This window comes from Talaromyces atroroseus (assembly GCF_001907595.1).
Source record: "Talaromyces atroroseus strain IBT 11181 chromosome Unknown scaffold_4, whole genome shotgun sequence".
Lineage (NCBI taxonomy): Eukaryota > Fungi > Ascomycota > Eurotiomycetes > Eurotiales > Trichocomaceae > Talaromyces > Talaromyces atroroseus.
In genome coordinates this window covers 409,057-427,880 of record NW_017971436.1, presented here as the reverse complement: position 1 = coordinate 427,880, position 18,824 = coordinate 409,057, and the positions used below count along the sequence as shown (strand labels likewise).

Sequence of the window (18,824 nt, the reverse complement as noted above, 5' to 3'; positions counted from 1 at the left end):
CTTCACTGAGGGACAATCCTCGCATCAAAGGAGGCACACAGCATGCTCTTGAGCTGTGAAGAAGTATATATTCCATCCTCGGCGTCTATGAAATGAATACCAAGTTAGTCGAATTCCGGCTTGTTTTCAGAGAAGGGAGAGGCTGGTTTGACTGACCTTGGATCCACTGGAGTTGCTTCACGGTGCGCTGGTGGATTGCATCCCAGATGCGCTGGTAGGAGGCCAGTTCGTCGAATAGGGTTGATTGCATGGAGGGGGGCGCAGGTGCGGGCGAGGACGAGGGTGAAACTGATGCTGGGGCTGAAGTCGGATTTGAAAGTGAAAGTGAAGGTAAAGGCGAAGGTGAAGGCGAAGGTAATGGTGCAGGTGAATCGGATGACTGGACGGTTGCTGGAGGCGACGGCATGTTAGGGCTTTGTGGTTGCTGTAACTGTTTCGGTTGATATGGCTGGTACGGCTGATACTGGTACGGATATTGTTGCTGCTTGGGAAGGCTTCTCGCAGCCTTCTCAGACATGGATATTTCAGCGGGAACGGGCAGGAGGATGAGGCTTAATTCGGCCATGTTGGAGAGTATGTCGTATAGAGAGTATGGTGTTGTGGTGGTGTTGGTAGAGACACGGCGGTTGACAACCCTAAGAATAGACAGCGACCAGTGATCAGACACCGGGGTCTTCTTTAATATATATAACTAACTGACTATATAAGTATATTATATAAGTAAATCACGGATTAGGTTGCACACAGGGATGTGCATCATTTAGACTCGAAACCATAGCCAATGCCACCATCTGCATGCATGCATGAAGCCCCTGTCAGGACAGAAACTAGAAAGCAAGTGATTATTACGCCAACAGCCATTAGGCCCGGCTGGTGGCTGGACTATTCGCTTCTGACAGGAGTCACTGCCTGTTCGGGAAGAGGTGCTCCGACTCTTATCGACAGATATTCACGCATGATCATATAGTTTATTTGCCCAGGTACGAGGTGATGCGTGGGTGCAGGTCCCCGGAATGAAAAGACGGCTGAGAGGAGATGTAAAAATTGGATCCATAAGCCATATATCCCGCACTTAATTGTGTTATATCGGACCAGGATTGCTACGGGAGCATCCTTAGATTCCGTACTAGCTTGAACGTGAGTCGATCCGAGCTTGCAAGATGTTATATTAGTATGTATTCCTGCCAAGGACCAAGGCCCGGAGTACTACCGTACTACTGCTACGGTCAGGGGCACTCCGTGTGTACGCGTAGATTAACTAAAGAGTAGCCTAACCATCAGGAAGGTAAAGCCGGCACGCAGAAACTTGAATAAACATCCGCCTGGTCCGGGAGTCTGCGGAGTGCTGGATTGGGCGTGACCACCGACCGATAGCTGTCCTGGAGACTAGCATGCCGTCAACTCTTATGAATCAGGATAGACGTTGACAGCGGACACTGGAAATTGAAGATACTCGTGATGCTCCACATGGTCGTCGGCAAAAACGGTGCGTCCCGCAGTCCGCCGTTTGAACGGTGGAGCCAATGCTGGAACTTAACGTGGATTGTACGCATGTCGATGCAGTGAATAATCCTCCGAACTTTGAGCAAACAAAGACGCAAATTCGGCTTGCTAATAATAACGTACACAGAGTATTTGGCGCACAACATACTTTCAGGAGCAGTCGCATGTTTAGGTTGATTCGTGCCATATGGCCGAGTTTTCACCGTAAAAAGCCTAACTAGAGTAGGGTAAGCTACTTTCCTATTTCTGACTTGTGCATATGCGGCCATTCACTGGCTTCGAAGACTAGCTTGAGCTTCAGCGTTCAGTTTGCTTGGAAGTTGGTCCATTATGTTAGTCGTGTTGGCCGTCCAATCGGATATTTCATGTGACTCCACGAGCGTACGTACTTCCATTCCATGGTGTACTCCGTATGTGTGTGCTGACCGTCGTCCCTGTCCCGGTGGCTTCCTAAAGAAACAGTGGTCTACCGAGACAGACGCATAGAAATAGACTCTCAATTTCTCAAATCGTCTGAGCCACCACTCGGCTTGATTGCATTATTGTATTGACGATAGTTGAACAGCGGTCTCTTCATACTGCCCGTAGAATCATGTCGGTGTGGTCAGCATTTTGTTAAGGAAATTGGCTATGAAGTCAGAGTGTCGCAACAAGCCTCCATACCGCTATCACAAGCCTCCGTACCGCTATCACGAAGGCATAGCACACGAAATCCTTGACAGATGTAGGTGATAGGAGCCAACGTTATTGGCATTGTCGATCAGATCTTCAGTCCTCTCCTGAAAAACCCTCAAGCATGTGGTTTCTTCTGGCGTAGAAACTAGGTTAATATCAGACTAGTTTGACACCGACAATGAACTTGATAGTTCGTTAGTCCGTTTCTTATAATCTTATCGATGCACGCAATGCTCTGTGACGAATCTGGTCTAATCGTCACGACGCTCGCAAATTGACGCTAGTTGTAACTTCCATATGATGTCCTTCGGCTTCCATGCCTCGAATTGACGGCGTTGACTTGCTTCACCTGAAATATGCGTGGACTAATCGTGAAGCTTGCGTTTGGGCGTTGTCGTATTCCCTTAATAAAAGCTATAACTGTGCTGACAGACGACAGCGAAGACAAAACCGATCATGGCGACTCATCGAAGGAAAGAGAGACTGATAGGGCGGTGAGCGGCGGGCGGCAGAATGAGCTGGAGCTGCTAGTGCTCCCAGCTTTAGGCAGCTCCTCAACACACAACGCATCCTCGCCCGTCATCACTTCATCTGTTTGTGCTATTGTTGCAGCTCATTCTACCTTAGACAGCGCTTCTGCTTGATTGTGCTTCTTTTGCTGCCACTAGAAAATCGACAAAACCACCATGTCGGGTTAGGAACCACCCAATCCTCTCTCGAGACTCCATTGAACTGACAAGCCCAATCAACCAACAGGAAGCGCAGGCTACGACCGACATATTACTATTTTCTCTGACTCCGGTCGTCTATATCAAGTTGGTCGGTAACTCTATTTCGAACAATCTAACGAATCAAGCACCAGCTGACAGGATGGTTTAATCACAGAATATGCATTCAAGGCCATCACGGCAGCAAACATAACATCCGTCGGCCTCCGTGGCAAAGACTGTGCTGTTGTCCTAACCCAGAAGAAGGTTCCCGTAAGTTTCAAACTGTGAAACCAGCTAGTGTACGAGTAGCTGACACTTGCTTTGCTTAGGACAAATTGATCGAGCCGTCATCCGTTTCCCACATCTTCAAGATCTCTCCCTCTGTTGGATGCGTCCTGACAGGATCCATAGCTGATGCCCGGGCATGCGTCGACCGTGCCCGCGGTGAGGCCGCCGAGTTCAGGTATAAATATGGATACGAGATGCCTGGTGACGTGCTGGCGAAACGCCTGGCCAATATCAACCAAGTGTACACGCAAAGGGTACGTTCACCGCACTGCATGCTATGGCCAATACGAATACACTTGGTTTGTATACAGATAGCCCGCTGACTAGACTCATTGACTACGTAGGCTTACATGCGGCCTCTCGGTGTTGCCATCACTATCATCTCGGTGGACGAAGAACGCGGACCGCAAGTATTCAAATGCGATCCGGCAGGCTACTTTTCCGGGTACAAGGCTGTTTCATCGGGACCCAAGTACCAGGAGGCCTCGAACTATCTCGAGAAGAAGCTGAAGAACAAGGACTACGCGGAAGGTGGCTGGGAGGAGGTGGTTGAACTCGGAATCTCGGCGCTGAGCAACGTCCTCAGCGTTGACTTTAAGAAGAACGAGTTAGAGATTGGCATTGTTGGCGGTCCACGGCTCGATGGGCAAGAGGGCACAGATGTTGAGTTCCGGGCTTTGACTGAAGAAGAGATTGATGAGCGGCTGCAAGCGATCAGCGAGAAGGATTAAGAGATAATTCGTTGTGTGATGTATTCTGGTCTCATGTCGCTTTTGTGTCTACTGTTTGCGAGCCGTAAAGAAATGCCTCTTCCCCCCTGGAATCTTGCATGGACTCAGTATACCGCACCAGCTGCCCTCTACTGATCTGGCCACGCTGAATGTTGAACGTTGGATGTCGAATGCGTTGTCGGGGTTGCAGTTCAGGTGCGCCTCCTTCGGCGTGCAGTCCATCGATATGCACGCGAATGCAGGCGATGATATACAGCAGCCAAGTAGTTTCACCTAGTCAAGGTAAGGTTGAGAGCGCTGCTTAGTAAACAGCATTTGCCACACCGGCGCACGCTAGGCCCCATGCGCGCAAGCGTGGCTCCAGGTTCAGCTGTCGTTGTTCGGCGCTAAGATTGTGGCTGGGGCGGCGCTGATTGGCGCGCGCATCTTCGCTGAGCTGACTTGCTGCATGAACGATGTCCTTTTCTTAGGCCAGGCCCAAGCGAAATCCACTTCTTCCAGAACCGATCCCTCTCCTACACACTATATACAGGCGCGGCTTCCGACTAAGATGATATGGCTGGCTGACATGGTTGCATATCACCCAGAAATGCGTTCAGTCCTTGATTTTGGAGCCGGTCCTGATTGGCCCCAACTGCAAAAGAAATACAAGCAAAAAGGCATGTTCCGAGAGCATCAGATCCACCATATCAGATCGTACAGTCGCTCGACGATGCCGTCCTGCCGCCCTCATTGGCCTGACCCTGTGCTGCTGGCGGTTCGTCCCAAGCATGCTTGGACGGGGAATGATAATGTATTTGACTTTCTTCGTACTTAAAAGGGCAGATATTCATCCAGTGTTTAAAACCCCCTTAGACATGGCTTTCTTTTGGACTGTAGCTTGAGCAGAATCGCCGACGTTCTTTTTCTTCTTCGTCTTCGCCTTCTTCTTTCTCTTACGAATTCACTCCTTAGATTCTGGTCGTTTTTATTTGCTATTACTTAATTTAATCCTTTCGTTGCCTCCTGGACCCTTGGTCGTTCCAACGGTTGTGGCGTGTGTGTGTGTGTTTTGCCTCCTGACCTTCACGATATCAAATCAACCTCCATATACAGATATACAGACATGGCTGACGGCCGTACGTCCCGACCCATCCTTCCCCAGAAGGCCAAAAGGGCTCTCTTTAATTGACCACTTCTGGCCTTCTCGCCTGATTCTATATAGTAAACGATGCACGAGCCATGAGAATCGCCGAACTGATCAATGACTACCGAACCCTTCAACTCCATATCTCCCAGCAACTGGCCTCGGTGGCTATGGGAGACGTGCAGCAGGAAGGATTCCGAATCCTTGCACAAAGCTCCACGGCAGCACAACGTCTACTGGCGGCCGGTTTTACGGGCATGCCCATTGAGGACCAGGGAAGTAACCCCGAGATGGAAAAGGCTCAGCTACGCCAGTGAGTTGTCTCTCTCTTCCCCCCTAGTCAATGCGTATCCTTTGAAATATGTGTTGATTGAGTATGAATGAATAGAGTCGTCCTCGACGCCAGTGGTCGTCGCTTTCAAGCACACAGAATCTATCTCCGCGTTGCTGCTGCGAAGAGATGGGCAATCAATCGCCAGGACCTCATTTCTCGTTTTGGAAAAGCGAGTACGACGCAGTTACGAGAAATTGATCAAATATTGCGCCAAGTATGTTGTCTTTCGCATCCCCATGCCTCGCCATGTGAGCATTCACTTGGTATGAGTATACTAATAAGGATGAAACAGGAATTGAACAGCATCACCGATCACAGCATCTTCTCAGATCTCCGACAAGCAGACACAAGAGCAGGCCTCTGGGTGGCCGAGGATCCTCCGCTAGCGGCGATCCAACTCTGGGAGAACTCTCGACGGACCTGATACCATTAACGCACTACATGACACAAAAGCATTGGCCGGGCCTTTTTCCTTCTCCAATTTTCGGTTACATTCTGTTTTGCCGGTTTTTTTTTTTTTTAATGGTGTTGTTATTTGTTCTTCAACTTGCATTCATTCCTCCATTCTTCTTCGCTAGCGAATTCGCAATTGCCGGTTTCAATTGCTGAGGTTTTGTCAAGCATGGCATGGCACTAGATGATGTTCCTTGATACCCTCAAGTTTTATTTTTGAGTTTTCAAAAAAAAAATTGTTTGTTCGTTCGACTTGGCATAATGCATTATAACGGAGTTACGGTTGTATGGGATGTTGCTTACGTTTAGCCATAAGAAGCGATTATGAATACATAGTGCTGGCACTACATGATAGTTATGATTCTCTCTGTATATGCTCTAAACAGCCCGAGAAGGTCGTGTAAACTCCCTGAATTAGGGCTACGGCTTTGCCACGTCTGTCAATTTCCAAGCACCGCGCACAGATCATGTCTAGATATCAACCACGAATTGGCCAATGACATACATACCCAAGAATAAGTAAAGATGATGAAACTGCGACTCTGCATACTGCATACGTCAGAAAAAAGCTGTGGATACGGAGTCTCCGGACTCGGTCGACTAGAGGCTCGCTAGCGACAGACAACACAGTCCAATCGCCCATGCCCAGCTGAAATACATGCTTGACGACCCAGAAAAAACAAAACCATCGTGCATAAGTTTATATCTATATTAATTATTAAACTCAGTGGTGGCCGGCGTCTGATTTGCTAGCAGCGCGGCTTTATTTTTTGGGGTTCAGCTGCTGTCCGCCAGAACTTTTGCACTTCCAAAGTAAAGTCAATTGAGAATCTTGCAATTAAAAAACCCTTTTCTTTTCTTTTTTTTTTTTTTTCCCTTCTATATTCGGGACCGAAAAGTGACAGTTTATTATCTGGTAGAGCTTGGTTATAGTGCAGCTAGGGCTATGATGGAGCCGCTGATTGGCGGCTCTCCGCAAGGACACCTCTCCACTTGATTTTATACAGCGACAACAATAATCAGCACACCACAACACAACGCAACTACCTGTCACCACAACAATATTGCTGCACACTACTCTTCTGTAACGAATACATATCACTCACAATGCTGTCCGCTCTGGCCGGCAACCTGTCCAACGCGCGACAATCGATTGCCCAGGTCCTCAACTTCGCCCTTGTGCTCTCCACAGCCTTCATGCTATGGAAAGGCGTGTCGATAGCGTCGAATTCCAGCAGTCCCATCGTGGTCGTGCTATCGGGGTCTATGGAGCCCGCGTTCCAGCGCGGCGACCTACTGTTTCTCTGGAATCGAGGCGAGAGGGCGGAGGTGGGAGAGATTGTGGTGTACAATGTGCGAGGTATGACTATCTTCTACTCTATTGTCGACTGACGGACTGACTAACTGCGCGATTCGCAGGCAAGGATATTCCAATCGTCCACCGCGTCGTCCGCACGTATACCGAAGAGAGCCCCAAGCTGAAGACGAAGAATAAGAATAAGACACTCGAGTAAGCATCTCTTCAGTTGCACTGTTCTCGTTCAATCAATCTAATATTTAATCGTACAACAACAGACCATCCACCACCCCCCAGAAACTGCTCACCAAAGGAGACAACAACCTCGCCGACGACACCGAGCTGTATGCCCGCGGCCAGAGTTTCCTAGATCGCAAAGAAGACATCGTGGGCAGTGTACGGGGGTACTTCCCTGGCGTGGGATATGTGACGATCATGCTGAGCGAGCATCCGTGGCTGAAGACGGTGCTGCTGGGAGTGATGGGGCTGATGGTGGTGTTGCAGAGGGAATGATTGATCTCTGTCTCTGTTATTTATTAGTCCAGCCAGTTCTAGGTTTCTTCGCAGCACAAAATTCATACGTTGGGTTGAGGTAGTTAAGTGACTAAATGCAATGTAAATGTATGTCATCGGCCGGAGCTACCCCGCTGGCTCCCGTGACAAAAAGCCCACTCGTGACATCCCAGACATCCTCTTCCAGCGTGAACACTTTCTCCTTGCACGACTTCTTGCTTCTCTGGTTTCTTTTCTTGCGAGCACCATGGGCAGTTTGAAGCGCATCAGCAAGGTCTGTCATGCCCGTCTTCCCAGGACAAAGAAGGAATGCTTGGCTCACTGAATCTCAAATCTCAAATCTCAGGAGCTCGCCGAGCTGACCGAATCTCCGCCCGCGGGCATCACAGTCCAGCTCGTCGATGAAGCAGACGTCTACAAATGGAAGGTGTTCATGAAGGGGCCGCAAGACACTCCCTACCAGGTACAGTGCACTTTCTCGGGACATTATATATCGCAGTTTATTAAGGTCGCTGGACAGGACGGCACATTCCTTGTGAACCTGACCCTCCCCAATGAATATCCCTTCAAACCGCCCACCGTCTCCTTCGCCACCAAAATCTACCACCCGAACGTGTCCAACGATGACAAGGGGTCGATGTGCCTGGGCATGCTGAAGTCAGACGAATGGAAGCCGTCGTCGCGCATCGCGGCCGTGCTCGAATTTGCGAGACAATTACTCGTGGAGCCCATGCCTGACGATGCCGTGGAGGGACGGATCGCAGAACAGTACCAGAATGACCGGAAGAGATTCGAAGAAGTTGCGAGGGACTGGACCAGGCGATTTGCCAAGGGAGAAAAATGAAACTGCTCTCTCTCTCTCTCTCTCTCTCTCTCTCTCTCTCTCTCTCTCCCTCTTCGATTTCAGTTCATTTTTAGGGGCTGGGTTATGGAGTGTACTTTATTTGATGCCTGCCTCGTGCTACATTTGCTTTTCTTTTTTCTACATTTTACATCTATGCAGGCAAGACGGCATGAATCATTTTCACGGCGTTGGTTGATTTGTTTTTACGACACAATGAGCAGCAGCGCAGATCTGCCTGTACTGCGTACTGCATTCTCATGCCGAGCTGAACTACGTTCCATGATTCTTACTCGTGTTTTTTTCCCACGTAATATACGCCGAGCCCGGGCGAATCTCGGGGGTTGACTGGGAACATGTTAAATCAGTCGGAACTGCTCAACAAGACAGTGCAACTGAAATGAAGAACTCGGGCGTCTGACAGAGCGAGCTTGATGAGGGAATGTGACCCAACAGATGCTGATGGTGCAGAAATCAGACATGTCAAGCTGGCTGCAGACGTAGTACGTAGGCTGTTCTCTGCATAGCGATAACTAAGCCAGTGAACGAAGTGAAAATAAAACTTGACAGGTGTGTTAATATATGTATATATAAAAAAAAAGAAATTATAAATTCTCAATAATAAAAATATAATATCGCTATATCACATAATGTACTATGGTAGTTAGTTAGGCTTAGTTAGTGCAGCTAGCTAGCTTCCTTCGGCGTCAGACTAACCAACGCTTGCTTCCTTTTCTTCATCCCAGCCAGACTTTGCGTGCAGGCATGGAGTGCCGCATTTGACCCGTCGATTTTCTTTTCTTTTTTGCTTTTGCATTCTGTTCTTTATCCCAGAGAACTCTCTCGAGACCTGGCGCTGTCTCTCTTCCATTCGTTGTCCCAGCCACTCCTTTGTCTACCACAGGCTCAACCACCACAGCACCCTCAAACCCGACGACACCACACCATACCATTAACTCTTCTTCCCTAGCTCGAAGCCTCTGAGAGAGCGGGGGCGCAAAAGGAAAAGAAAAGAAGACAAGGGAAGGAAGCCAAGAGCTTGTCTTCTCTCCAGCACAAGCAAGGTTAAACAACAACAAACACGTCTTTTCCGACAAAGGAGCTTCCTTTGATGCTGCAAGCAAGCACAGAACAAACCCCCGTTCAATTGTCCATCCAACAAATGCACCGCGAGGACGGCGTATATTTAAGTGGCCATGGTCACACAGCATCCCCTGTCCGCTCCGGGCACCGGTGATGCTGATGATGCCATTTATCGCCGTCGAATTCCTCCACCGCGCCTGAGACTGGATAGCAGCAGCCATAGCAACCATAGCCATGGCCCTGGTTATCCCAACTATAGCCACCGTCCGAATTTGAATCAGCCGTCTCCCACGCTGCCAAACACTTACGCTCCACGAAGTCCGCGTCCGGCCCAACCGGGCTTGCACTACACCAACCCCAACACCGTCGCCGCCACCACCGCCGCCGCCGCCGCCAACACGAATAATAATATACCCTTGCGCAATGAAGAGCCGGGAAGCCCTTTGCATGATAATATACCAGATTATAATAACGACATGGCGCTTCCTAAATCCCCCCCGAGAAACACCTTGACATCTCCCAATGGACAGCGTGCGAGGGAACAAGAAGAAGTCGCCTGGCCATTACCGATGACTGACAGCACTACCACCGCGCCTCGTATGCGCTCAGGCCGGCCCGGTCTGCGCATTTCCATGTCAACCTCTTCTCTTTATGGCAGACGCCGTTCACCTCGCCCTGAGCGCCAAAATGCGGATATGAGCCTGAATAATCGACCACTACCTCGATTCCCTCCCCGCGTTACCCCTGACCTATTGCAAAATAATGACCCATTGCGTTCCAGCCAGAACTCTGGACAGACATCGTTCTCAAGCTTCGAGCAGATGAGCGGCACAGAGCGCAGCAGTATATTGACGAAGAGTAGCTCCATCACCGATATGTCGCCGGATACCCCAAACGGCTACTTTGGTGAGGAAGATGATATGACTGTTGAGGATGCCATTGGAATGTATCTTGATGATATCGTTGACCTTCCGGAGGAGTCGACATCCTCACAGTCTATAACGCTAGTGGGAGAACTAGACGTTATTGCGGAAAGTATCTCTTCGCCCGCCAAACACTCATCTGTTGCTTCGTTGACTCCAAGGCGGGAAAGCCCTGCTGTGATGGAACAACATCTAGCTGAGGATGATAATTCAACAGAAGAATTCGAAGATGAGCGGAACACCGACGACGGCCCGTACGAACTACCTGAGAAACACGAAGACATAGAACCATCGCGATTGGCTGGATCATCGCAATCACAGACAGGCCCAGCAGAGCTGGAAGATGTCGAAATGCCTGCGCCGAGAAAGGCATTGCCCAGACAATTCCCTTCAAAGAATCTTTCTATTGACGTCGCGTTGGCCAAGAAAGATTTCAACAGTGTCGCGAACCAACCGATACCCAGCCCTCGTTACTCCACCATAGTGCGAGTCGCAGGCAAGGTGCCTCCGCCTTTTCTTGCAGGCATTGACGATCGAGATCGCTATGGCTTTCGTAAAAACACCCATCACGTCTCGCGTGAACAGTTTGAAGCTTGGAACAAACCATATGCCGCATTTGCTGAACATCGGCGGCTAAAGTGGGTGAAGCTGTTGGAATCATCCGGGCTGCCAACCGATGCTCCCTCCACTTTCCCTCCCAAGACCAACCTGCTCAAGAGATATGTTCGAAAGGGCATTCCCAGCGAATATCGAGGTGCGGCGTGGTTCTATTACGCAGGCGGGTTCCAGCACATGCATCCTCATCCGGGACACTACGCTGCGTTAGTGGAACAGGCCATGTCGTCGCCCATCAACACTGACAAAGAACACATTGAGAGAGATTTGTATCGGACATTCCCTGATAATGTTCACTTCAAACCGGAAATGGCAGATAGCATGACTGGTGTTGGCGGTGCCGGAAACAGAAACAATTCAGTGATTGTCGAAACGCAGATGATCCGGTCCCTTAGGCGGGTGCTGTATGCTTTTGCACTTCATAACCCACGTGTTGGATACACGCAATCACTGAATTTCATCACGGGGATGCTGCTTCTTTTCCTACCAGAAGAAAAGGCCTTTTGGATGCTGCATATAATAACATCTGAACTGCTCCCTGCGACGCATGAAATCAGTCTGGAAGGCGCCAATGTAGACATGTGGATTCTGATGGTCCTGTTGAGAGACAACTTACCGCAAGTTTACACCAAACTGGTCAGCAACACTCCGACAGTGGCCAAGGCCAAGGCTCCAGCTCTGACAGTCAATATGCGACTGCCCGACATCACGCTCGGTCTCACCAACTGGCTCATGTCGATGTTCATTGGCAGTTTGCCCTTGGAGACAACTCTCAGGGTATGGGATTGCCTATTTTACGAGGGCTCCAAGACTTTCTTCCGCATCGCATTGGGGATCTTCAAGGCTGGCGAACGCGAGATTTTGTCAGTCTCTGACCCAATGGAAGTCTTCCAAATTGTCCAGACTATTCCTAAAAGACTACTGGATGCCAACGCGTTGCTGGAGGAGAGTCTAAGCAGGAAATACCGCGTGGGCCAAGGGCGCATTGACGCGTTGCGTGAGGAGCGGCGAGAGGCTGTCCGCCAGGAAAAGACTCGCCTGTCATTATTCGCAAGCAAGGGCTTAGGCTTGGATCGGCCGGCTACTCGCACGGGATCCAGAAGCCCTCTTCCTCGACTGGATGGTTGGAGAACTACAAAGAAAAACACCTTCAATTGAACCCCAGGCCCTGACTCAGGGCTATTTATTATATTCCTTCGATTCCATGGCGGCCTTGTCCTTCTTAAATTTCGTCCGGACCCATTTTGTTATTCTATCATCATTGCGTATGATGCTCTTGGGATGAATTGTCTGAGCGCATTGGAGTTGATACCCTTTGTTTCTTATGATTTTTTTGTACTTTTCTGCATTTACACATGCGATATACCTCCTGTGTGTTCCGAGGGCATTGGAGCGGTCAATACATAAACGACGTTGGTGGATACTGTAGACATACGTTATTTAGACTTGATGTTTGATATTTTGATATACTCTAGGCAGTTGGTTAGATAGAAGACATCGAAACAACCAATGGAATCAAACATATCATTCTTGTATAACTACTGGCCGTCATGACGTGTTTGTAGATCAGATATTTTATATCGCTGTGGCACTCCCATCGATTAGAGTCAGATATATCGGATATTCACAGCTAGTTCGCCGTGCTGGTTGTTGGAATATCTACATGTCCTGACGTAATTTCTGTACGGACATCCAGGGGTGTCCCTAAGTATCAGATATAACGCATTCGGTCTTGAGGTTGATGGGGCATTCCATCCTTGTCTTGCTTGCATATCAATGCCGACTGATCTCATAAACGGTACGAAAGGCTAAGTGTATACCTAGCTAGCTACGATCTATTGGTGTCTGAGAATAGAAGATCGTTATTTCGATTTGCTTGCTCTCAGTACCTGGGTATGTGTAAATTCAAGGTTCCTTGAATATATATTTTAACCCGACATTAGTACTATGAAGTCATTTTTCATTTTATTTCCACTACAGTGAGGAAAATTAAGTTTTGTCTTGCACAGCCAAAACAAACTTGTTACTAAGCAGCTAATGTTAGTGTAGACGTGATGTTGTGGCCACATTCCCGAGCAAACCCTAATCAACCCAATTTGGAAGTCAGGGAATGAACAAACCCATAACACATTCCTACCAAATAGTTAGACCATACAGGTTGCTGGCCCAACACGAGAATCGCAATATTGTAAGCACTAATCCTTGGAAGTTATGTATTTTTTCCTTCCGTCAGTTGACATGCGCTATGCCAGCACTGCTATGGCATTGAGGCTGGAAAGAAAAATCAACATGTCGTCGTCTATATCAATACGTCCTTTGCCCCCGGTACTTTCTGCCATGATTCATACGATACACCGACCACGACGAGCACGACATCTGATTCTTCCCAGCTGAATTAATTCCTTCGACACTAGCTCGATCAACGTATTCTCAGACAAGATGCGCTCTTTCATCACTTTTGTGGCATTCGCCGCCGCCGCCACTGCAGCTACATCTCCACTCGTTGCCAGGGAGGATGCCCAGGCCTGTGCTGTGAGTTCGACACGCTTTGTGGCGTACATTTTGGACAGTACTGATACAGCCCTAGATGAAAACCCTCCTGTCAAGCAGCGCCTGCAACACCGGCGATGCTGCCTGTCTCTGCTCCGACTCTGCTCGCAAATCCGTCATGGAAGAGATCAAAGCCGCCTGTGGCGCTGAGCAGAGTGAAGGTACGCTCCCAAATCCAGACGTTGGCCTGTAATGAACAACACAGCTAACCGAAACATAGCAACCGACAACCTCGCCACGGAAGCATGCCGCATGCAAAAAGTGCGCCGTGCCACCATGCCTTCTGCCACAGCTCCTGAGGCCTCCGGATCATCCTCGTCAGCATCTGAGCGTGTGAACGGCGCACAAGACAGCTCTGACGGTGAGGGATGCACATGCGCCAACACCGGTGCTTCCAAATCCACTTCCAACAGCCCAGCCGCCGCCGACAATGAGGCTCAAGGAGAAGACTCCGAAACCGACACCGACACTGATGCATCCCCATCCTCGCATGGCTCCAACTCTCCCTCTGGCTCAAGCACCGACACCGACAACGAAGCCCACTCACTCGCTCAGAGCAGCCGTGTACACGGAGCAGGTGTCATGGCTACGCCGGCCACTGCTGCCGCTGGCGCTTCGTCTTCTGCCGCTCGACACGGCGCTTTGGCAACACCAACATCTTCTTTCCCTGCCATTCCTACCCCAAGTGGCGCTGACCCATTCGCCCAGTTCCAGGGCGCTGGTGCGCAAGTTGTCCCCAGCATGACTGTTGTTGGTGGTGTGTTGGCTGGTATTGTCGGAGCTTTTGTTGCTCTGTAAGCAAGTTGACTGTAAACGCATGATGGTGAAGTATGTTAATATTGGTGAGTTGTGCTTTTTCTTCTACTATACCGGGAGGCGTTTTGGTCTTTACTCTTTTACTTCTCCCTTTTCTTGTTGAGCAATGGGTGTACAATGCTGGATGTCATGTCAGGTACTCGATGGACGGGGCTGTCTTTAGATTATGAACAATAGATAATCAATTCAATTGACCATAACATTATTCCATGGTATATGTTGAAGGAAGATGTGAATCAACTATCCCTGAAAATACAATGTGCGTATGGTCCTTATACACTGCTCGTGAACACGTCAAACTAACCATGCATAACAACCGTCAACACATACTCAAGCAAAAGAAAGAGAGACAATATCGAAACCATGTAGTAAATTAATCACTGCCCAGGCATTTATTCAACAGCCAAATCGCAAACTTGGCTCCAGCCACCAAAACAACCACAACCACCTTCACTCCAAACACCACCACAGCGACAATCATTCTGATCAGCAGCGGCAACTTATTATCATCCTTCCCGCTCCATTCCTCGGTATTGCCATATTTCTCCATGTCAAATTCTTCGGTGTCACTCTCGGTCTTGTTCTTATTCTTCTTGCTACCGCCTAAGAACGAGAAGAATCCTCCCTTCTTATTCTTGTTCTTGTGACTATTGGCGTTATCTTTCCTCTTGGCGTGTTTCTTTGCCTCTTTCGCGTGGATCTTGGACATCAACTTGGCTTCTTGTTCTGCGTCTACTCGCTCCGCGAAGGTAGTGTAGTATGTACCCGCGAACGTGTTTGTGGTAGTGGCAGTATTAGCTGTACTCTTCGCTGTAGCTAAGGTAAAGGAATTCCGGAATCCTCGATTCTTTTGACGCGGTTGTTGCTGTCCTGCTTGTGGCGGTTCTTGTTGTAGTTGCTCTGAAATCAGACCGGGAACGTATAGTTCCGCGTTCGCAAGCACAGGGTAAGTAGAATCGTCTGTGATGGCTACGGCAAGCATGGCCGCGACCAAAGAGTCTATTGCATAGAGTGATGGAATTTTGCTAGTCGTTAATCCAGCGCAGATTGAAAGCGTCATTGTGTCCAGATCCAAGGAGGCTAGCGGTTCGTCGATGTCTGCTTGTGGTAGTGTTGATGTGCGCGACGTCGCTGCCGAGTTGCCCGCTGGGATACTGTTGGGTGACTTTGGACTTGTGACCATGATAACAGGGGGTTGTTGGCTGTCGCTCTCGGCTGAAGGAGACACTGTGATGTGAAGAATGCCGGGTTTCGCCGTCTGCACCAGAGACACTGGGATACCGTCTTGGCCAAGCAACGGTGAAGATACCTGCTGAAGCAGTGACGGGTGCTGTAGCTCGTACCGACGCTGCGGCGCGTTCCATATCAGACGGCATGATTCTTGGGCTGCAGCGCGGCTGACTGCATTTGTCTCAATTTCTACGGCTTCTGATGGAGCAAGAGCATGCTGCCGGGCCAGTTCGGCGGCCTGTTCAACTGCGAGCATGGCTGCGAGTTTCGAAAATATGACAGTAACCAGACCGTCATGAGGTGGCCGGCGACGGATTGGGCTTTCCAGGCTCAACCCCATAACTTCAACTCCGCGATTTTGCTTGAGTGGATGATTCCGCAAAATCGAAACTCCATTCATACTTGCCCGCAAGGTATAGAAGGGTAGCTGAGGGTTGCCGAAAGTGAATGTATTATCTTCAACTCTATGATAGTTAGATGGTCAGCGCGCTGACTAACAAAGCAGGAGAAGGACAAAGATCTACCTTTCCATGCGGAGATTGAATGTCCCCAAGGACTCTTGCAGCTCTTGTCCATTAGCAGACTCCCATAATGTCAGTAGCTCTTCGGCTGTTGAGTACTCTATCCGAGGACTCAGATCTTCCGTCGGAAAGTTGAGTACGCTGGCTGGTACGGTTTTGGGCCCAAAAACAGCATCTACATCGCCAGGTGAGATGCGTGTCGTAGGGAAAGCTCTGCCTGCAGAGCTGCTACTCTGTTCTCGTTGGGGTGCGTTGTCCGAGTCTCTATTTTGGGGAAAGTACGCCTGCCGGTCTAGAGGTAGGTGGTGGTTGTACTGCGGAAACATTGAATTTATTGGCAAACCCGGAGACACGGACCTGCTTTGGAGCTGCCGTGTGTCCAGTTGTGTTTGCATTGTGATGTCTGGCCGTGATGACTGCCTGGACTCTGACCGTGGCTGAATTGCGTCCGACTTTGTGTCTTCGATAATCTTGATAATGACCGATTCGGTCTGCAGTTCTGACTTGAGATCCGCCTCAGTTTCAGGCGAAACTGGGGACTGAGATCTGTTCCTTGATTCGTCCCTCCTGTTGGGAATATTTCGAAAGGGATTCTTCCTGTCTTTTGCCGGTGACGGAAAAAGCTGGAATTGAGGCTTTGTAGCCATGGCTTAGTTTAAGCAAGGTGAAATTCCAGACTCAAACAAAAATAGAAAAGGGTATAAAGTACGTAGCAGTGATTAGGAGACCAGCTCTATAGGATGGGAGGCAACGAAACAACAACACGGCCTGCGTCTATCGTAAGTAGCAAGAATCTCTCAACGCCTGTTCGAATGCAAAAACAAGATACAAAAAGGGAAAAGGAAAAGAGGAATGGCAGTCCAGATTGACAAACTGAATTTATTCAGAAATCACCCTTTGAGCGGGGGAATGATCGCCTTATGAGCTGCGTAGGACGTGAGAGTATCTCTTTGCCGGCCATGGAGAATCCCGGCGCAGCCATGCTGTTGAGGGAGCCAATGGCAGCTCTGAAGAAATCCAAGACGTTGGCACACCACCGGGACAGAGTCAGTCGCCTGCATGCTGGCTGGTCTGTGATAGGCACAGCGAGTGTGATGAGAACGAAACACAGTGCTTTAGACGCTGCGAGGCGGTTGTGCGCGCTGATTGGCTGCCGCGCGCTGAGATGGCGGCGCTTAGATGCATCTGCGGCTGGCCAATCAGAGGCTGTTTTTGCATCGCTGCTATAAAAAGGTCATGATGTATGTATGCATGCATATACTATAGTTATAGAATATGTTATGGTAAGAGGATATCCTCCAAGTCCTGTGACAAAAGAAAACTGCCGCTCACGCATACGTATAGAAATAGTTCCAAGTACGACTCAGCTTCCCTTCCGCATGATCTAGAGGCTGTATAAATCGATTAGTAAACTGCAGAATTTCCAGACGCAGGGTTCTCTGTAAAGCTTACCAGATGCTCAAAAAAATAGTCTACTAGCTCATCCTCATGTGTAAACCAATTGTTTTGTCTTTCTGTCAGCGGTCCATACTCCGGGCATGTTTGGGCGCGGTCAAAATCAAGCCAGAGCATTCTCTCGTTTCCTGGTTCTAAGGAGACCATCATATTCCGGGGGTAGGGGTCACCATGACGGATTCTCACTTGATGTATCTCATCGAGGATCTGGCGTAGTTTAGCTATGCGAGCCATCGAGAAATTGCTTAAATCCAACATCCGCAAGTATGGTATATATTCGAGCAGGATGGCGTCAGGGCGAAGTTTGTCATTGAGAAACATAAGTAGGTTTGGCCAATGACTTGGTTGTATCTTTTTCATGGTCCCATAAAAATCAGGAATGACTTTTCTCTCACAGAAGCCTTTCTCTTTTAGGCGTTTGTACGCTGTCGATTCGCAGATAAAGATATCGACTTCACGCCACGGGGGATCAGCGGCACACCGGGGTCTCCCATGGTACTTTATTTTCTCCCTTAGCAATGTATCGAAGAATAAAGGTACTTTAGAGACGTGTTAGCCCAACTCACCACCTTCAAGACACATATTTTCCCGTGGACGCGCACTTTAAAGACCACGGAGAATTCCCCTTCATATTTTCGAGGAATTCTACGTCTGAGGGCTCTAGCTTGAGCTCGCATTCGACATCCGTGGCCATTGTATATAACAAGAGCTTTTATTGGACTGGTAACTAGAACAGCATCCCAGATCCTGGTTAGAGTGCTCCGTACTGAAGTTAAATTAGAATGGCCAATCACGGCTGCAGCTGCAAGAAACGCTGGCTATGCATCCTTGACCACTGAGGGGTACAGCGATAATAGTAGTCATTCAACTAAGTTAACAGATATAATCTTGATTTATCTACAGAGGAATACCTATCCTGTGTGCTTAGCGCATTCTTTTGATTTGGTGTAGTTATGTTTAATCAACATTTTCATCTTCAATTCCATTCTCGTCTGAACTCCAAAAGCGTTGGGACTAAGCGCTGATAAAGTCCAAGACTTCTCTCACAAAACCAATAGGATTCTCTTCCGCCAGAAAGTGCCCGCTGTCTTTCACTATGCTGACTTTTGGGTTAACGTACATTTCGCTAGCCATTGTAGATGAACCTGGAGCAACCCAGC

General features: G+C 48.9%; 8 protein-coding genes across 8 annotated transcripts; 6 read left to right on the top strand and 2 right to left on the bottom strand.

Moving 5' to 3' along the window:
- Positions 1-2: 2 nt before the first annotated feature.
- Positions 3-565, bottom strand: UA08_04033 (hypothetical protein; the record flags this gene model as incomplete). The annotated part of the gene is made up of 2 exons (XM_020266829.1): positions 3-85; positions 157-565. 2 exons carry the CDS (start codon positions 563-565, stop codon positions 3-5), a joined length of 492 nt encoding a protein of 163 aa, XP_020120518.1.
- A 2,299-nt stretch (positions 566-2,864) lies between these two features.
- Positions 2,865-3,907, top strand: UA08_04032 (Proteasome subunit alpha type-6; the record flags this gene model as incomplete). The annotated part of the gene is made up of 4 exons (XM_020266828.1): positions 2,865-2,871; positions 3,064-3,158; positions 3,218-3,430; positions 3,521-3,907. 4 exons carry the CDS (start codon positions 2,865-2,867, stop codon positions 3,905-3,907), a joined length of 702 nt encoding a protein of 233 aa, XP_020120517.1.
- Positions 3,908-5,012: 1,105 nt separating this feature from the next.
- Positions 5,013-5,791, top strand: UA08_04031 (hypothetical protein; the record flags this gene model as incomplete). Its single annotated transcript, XM_020266827.1, has 4 exons — positions 5,013-5,025; positions 5,112-5,346; positions 5,422-5,581; positions 5,660-5,791. The coding sequence occupies 4 exons, from the start codon at positions 5,013-5,015 to the stop codon at positions 5,789-5,791; spliced, it is 540 nt and encodes a 179-aa protein (XP_020120516.1).
- A 1,136-nt stretch (positions 5,792-6,927) lies between these two features.
- On the top strand, positions 6,928-7,630 carry UA08_04030 (Signal peptidase complex catalytic subunit sec11; the record flags this gene model as incomplete). The annotated part of the gene is made up of 3 exons (XM_020266826.1): positions 6,928-7,180; positions 7,240-7,330; positions 7,396-7,630. The coding sequence occupies 3 exons, from the start codon at positions 6,928-6,930 to the stop codon at positions 7,628-7,630; spliced, it is 579 nt and encodes a 192-aa protein (XP_020120783.1).
- A 106-nt stretch (positions 7,631-7,736) lies between these two features.
- UA08_04029 (hypothetical protein) lies at positions 7,737-8,474 on the top strand (the record flags this gene model as incomplete). Its single annotated transcript, XM_020266825.1, has 2 exons — positions 7,737-7,904; positions 7,977-8,474. 2 exons carry the CDS (start codon positions 7,737-7,739, stop codon positions 8,472-8,474), a joined length of 666 nt encoding a protein of 221 aa, XP_020120784.1.
- A 1,193-nt stretch (positions 8,475-9,667) lies between these two features.
- Positions 9,668-12,250, top strand: UA08_04028 (hypothetical protein; the record flags this gene model as incomplete). The annotated part of the gene is made up of 1 exon (XM_020266823.1): positions 9,668-12,250. The coding sequence occupies one exon, from the start codon at positions 9,668-9,670 to the stop codon at positions 12,248-12,250; it is 2,583 nt and encodes an 860-aa protein (XP_020120789.1).
- A 1,281-nt stretch (positions 12,251-13,531) lies between these two features.
- Positions 13,532-14,440, top strand: UA08_04027 (hypothetical protein; the record flags this gene model as incomplete). The annotated part of the gene is made up of 3 exons (XM_020266822.1): positions 13,532-13,624; positions 13,680-13,803; positions 13,863-14,440. The coding sequence occupies 3 exons, from the start codon at positions 13,532-13,534 to the stop codon at positions 14,438-14,440; spliced, it is 795 nt and encodes a 264-aa protein (XP_020120790.1).
- A 391-nt stretch (positions 14,441-14,831) lies between these two features.
- On the bottom strand, positions 14,832-16,856 carry UA08_04026 (hypothetical protein; the record flags this gene model as incomplete). The annotated part of the gene is made up of 2 exons (XM_020266821.1): positions 14,832-16,152; positions 16,213-16,856. 2 exons carry the CDS (start codon positions 16,854-16,856, stop codon positions 14,832-14,834), a joined length of 1,965 nt encoding a protein of 654 aa, XP_020120791.1.
- Positions 16,857-18,824: the final 1,968 nt, after the last annotated feature.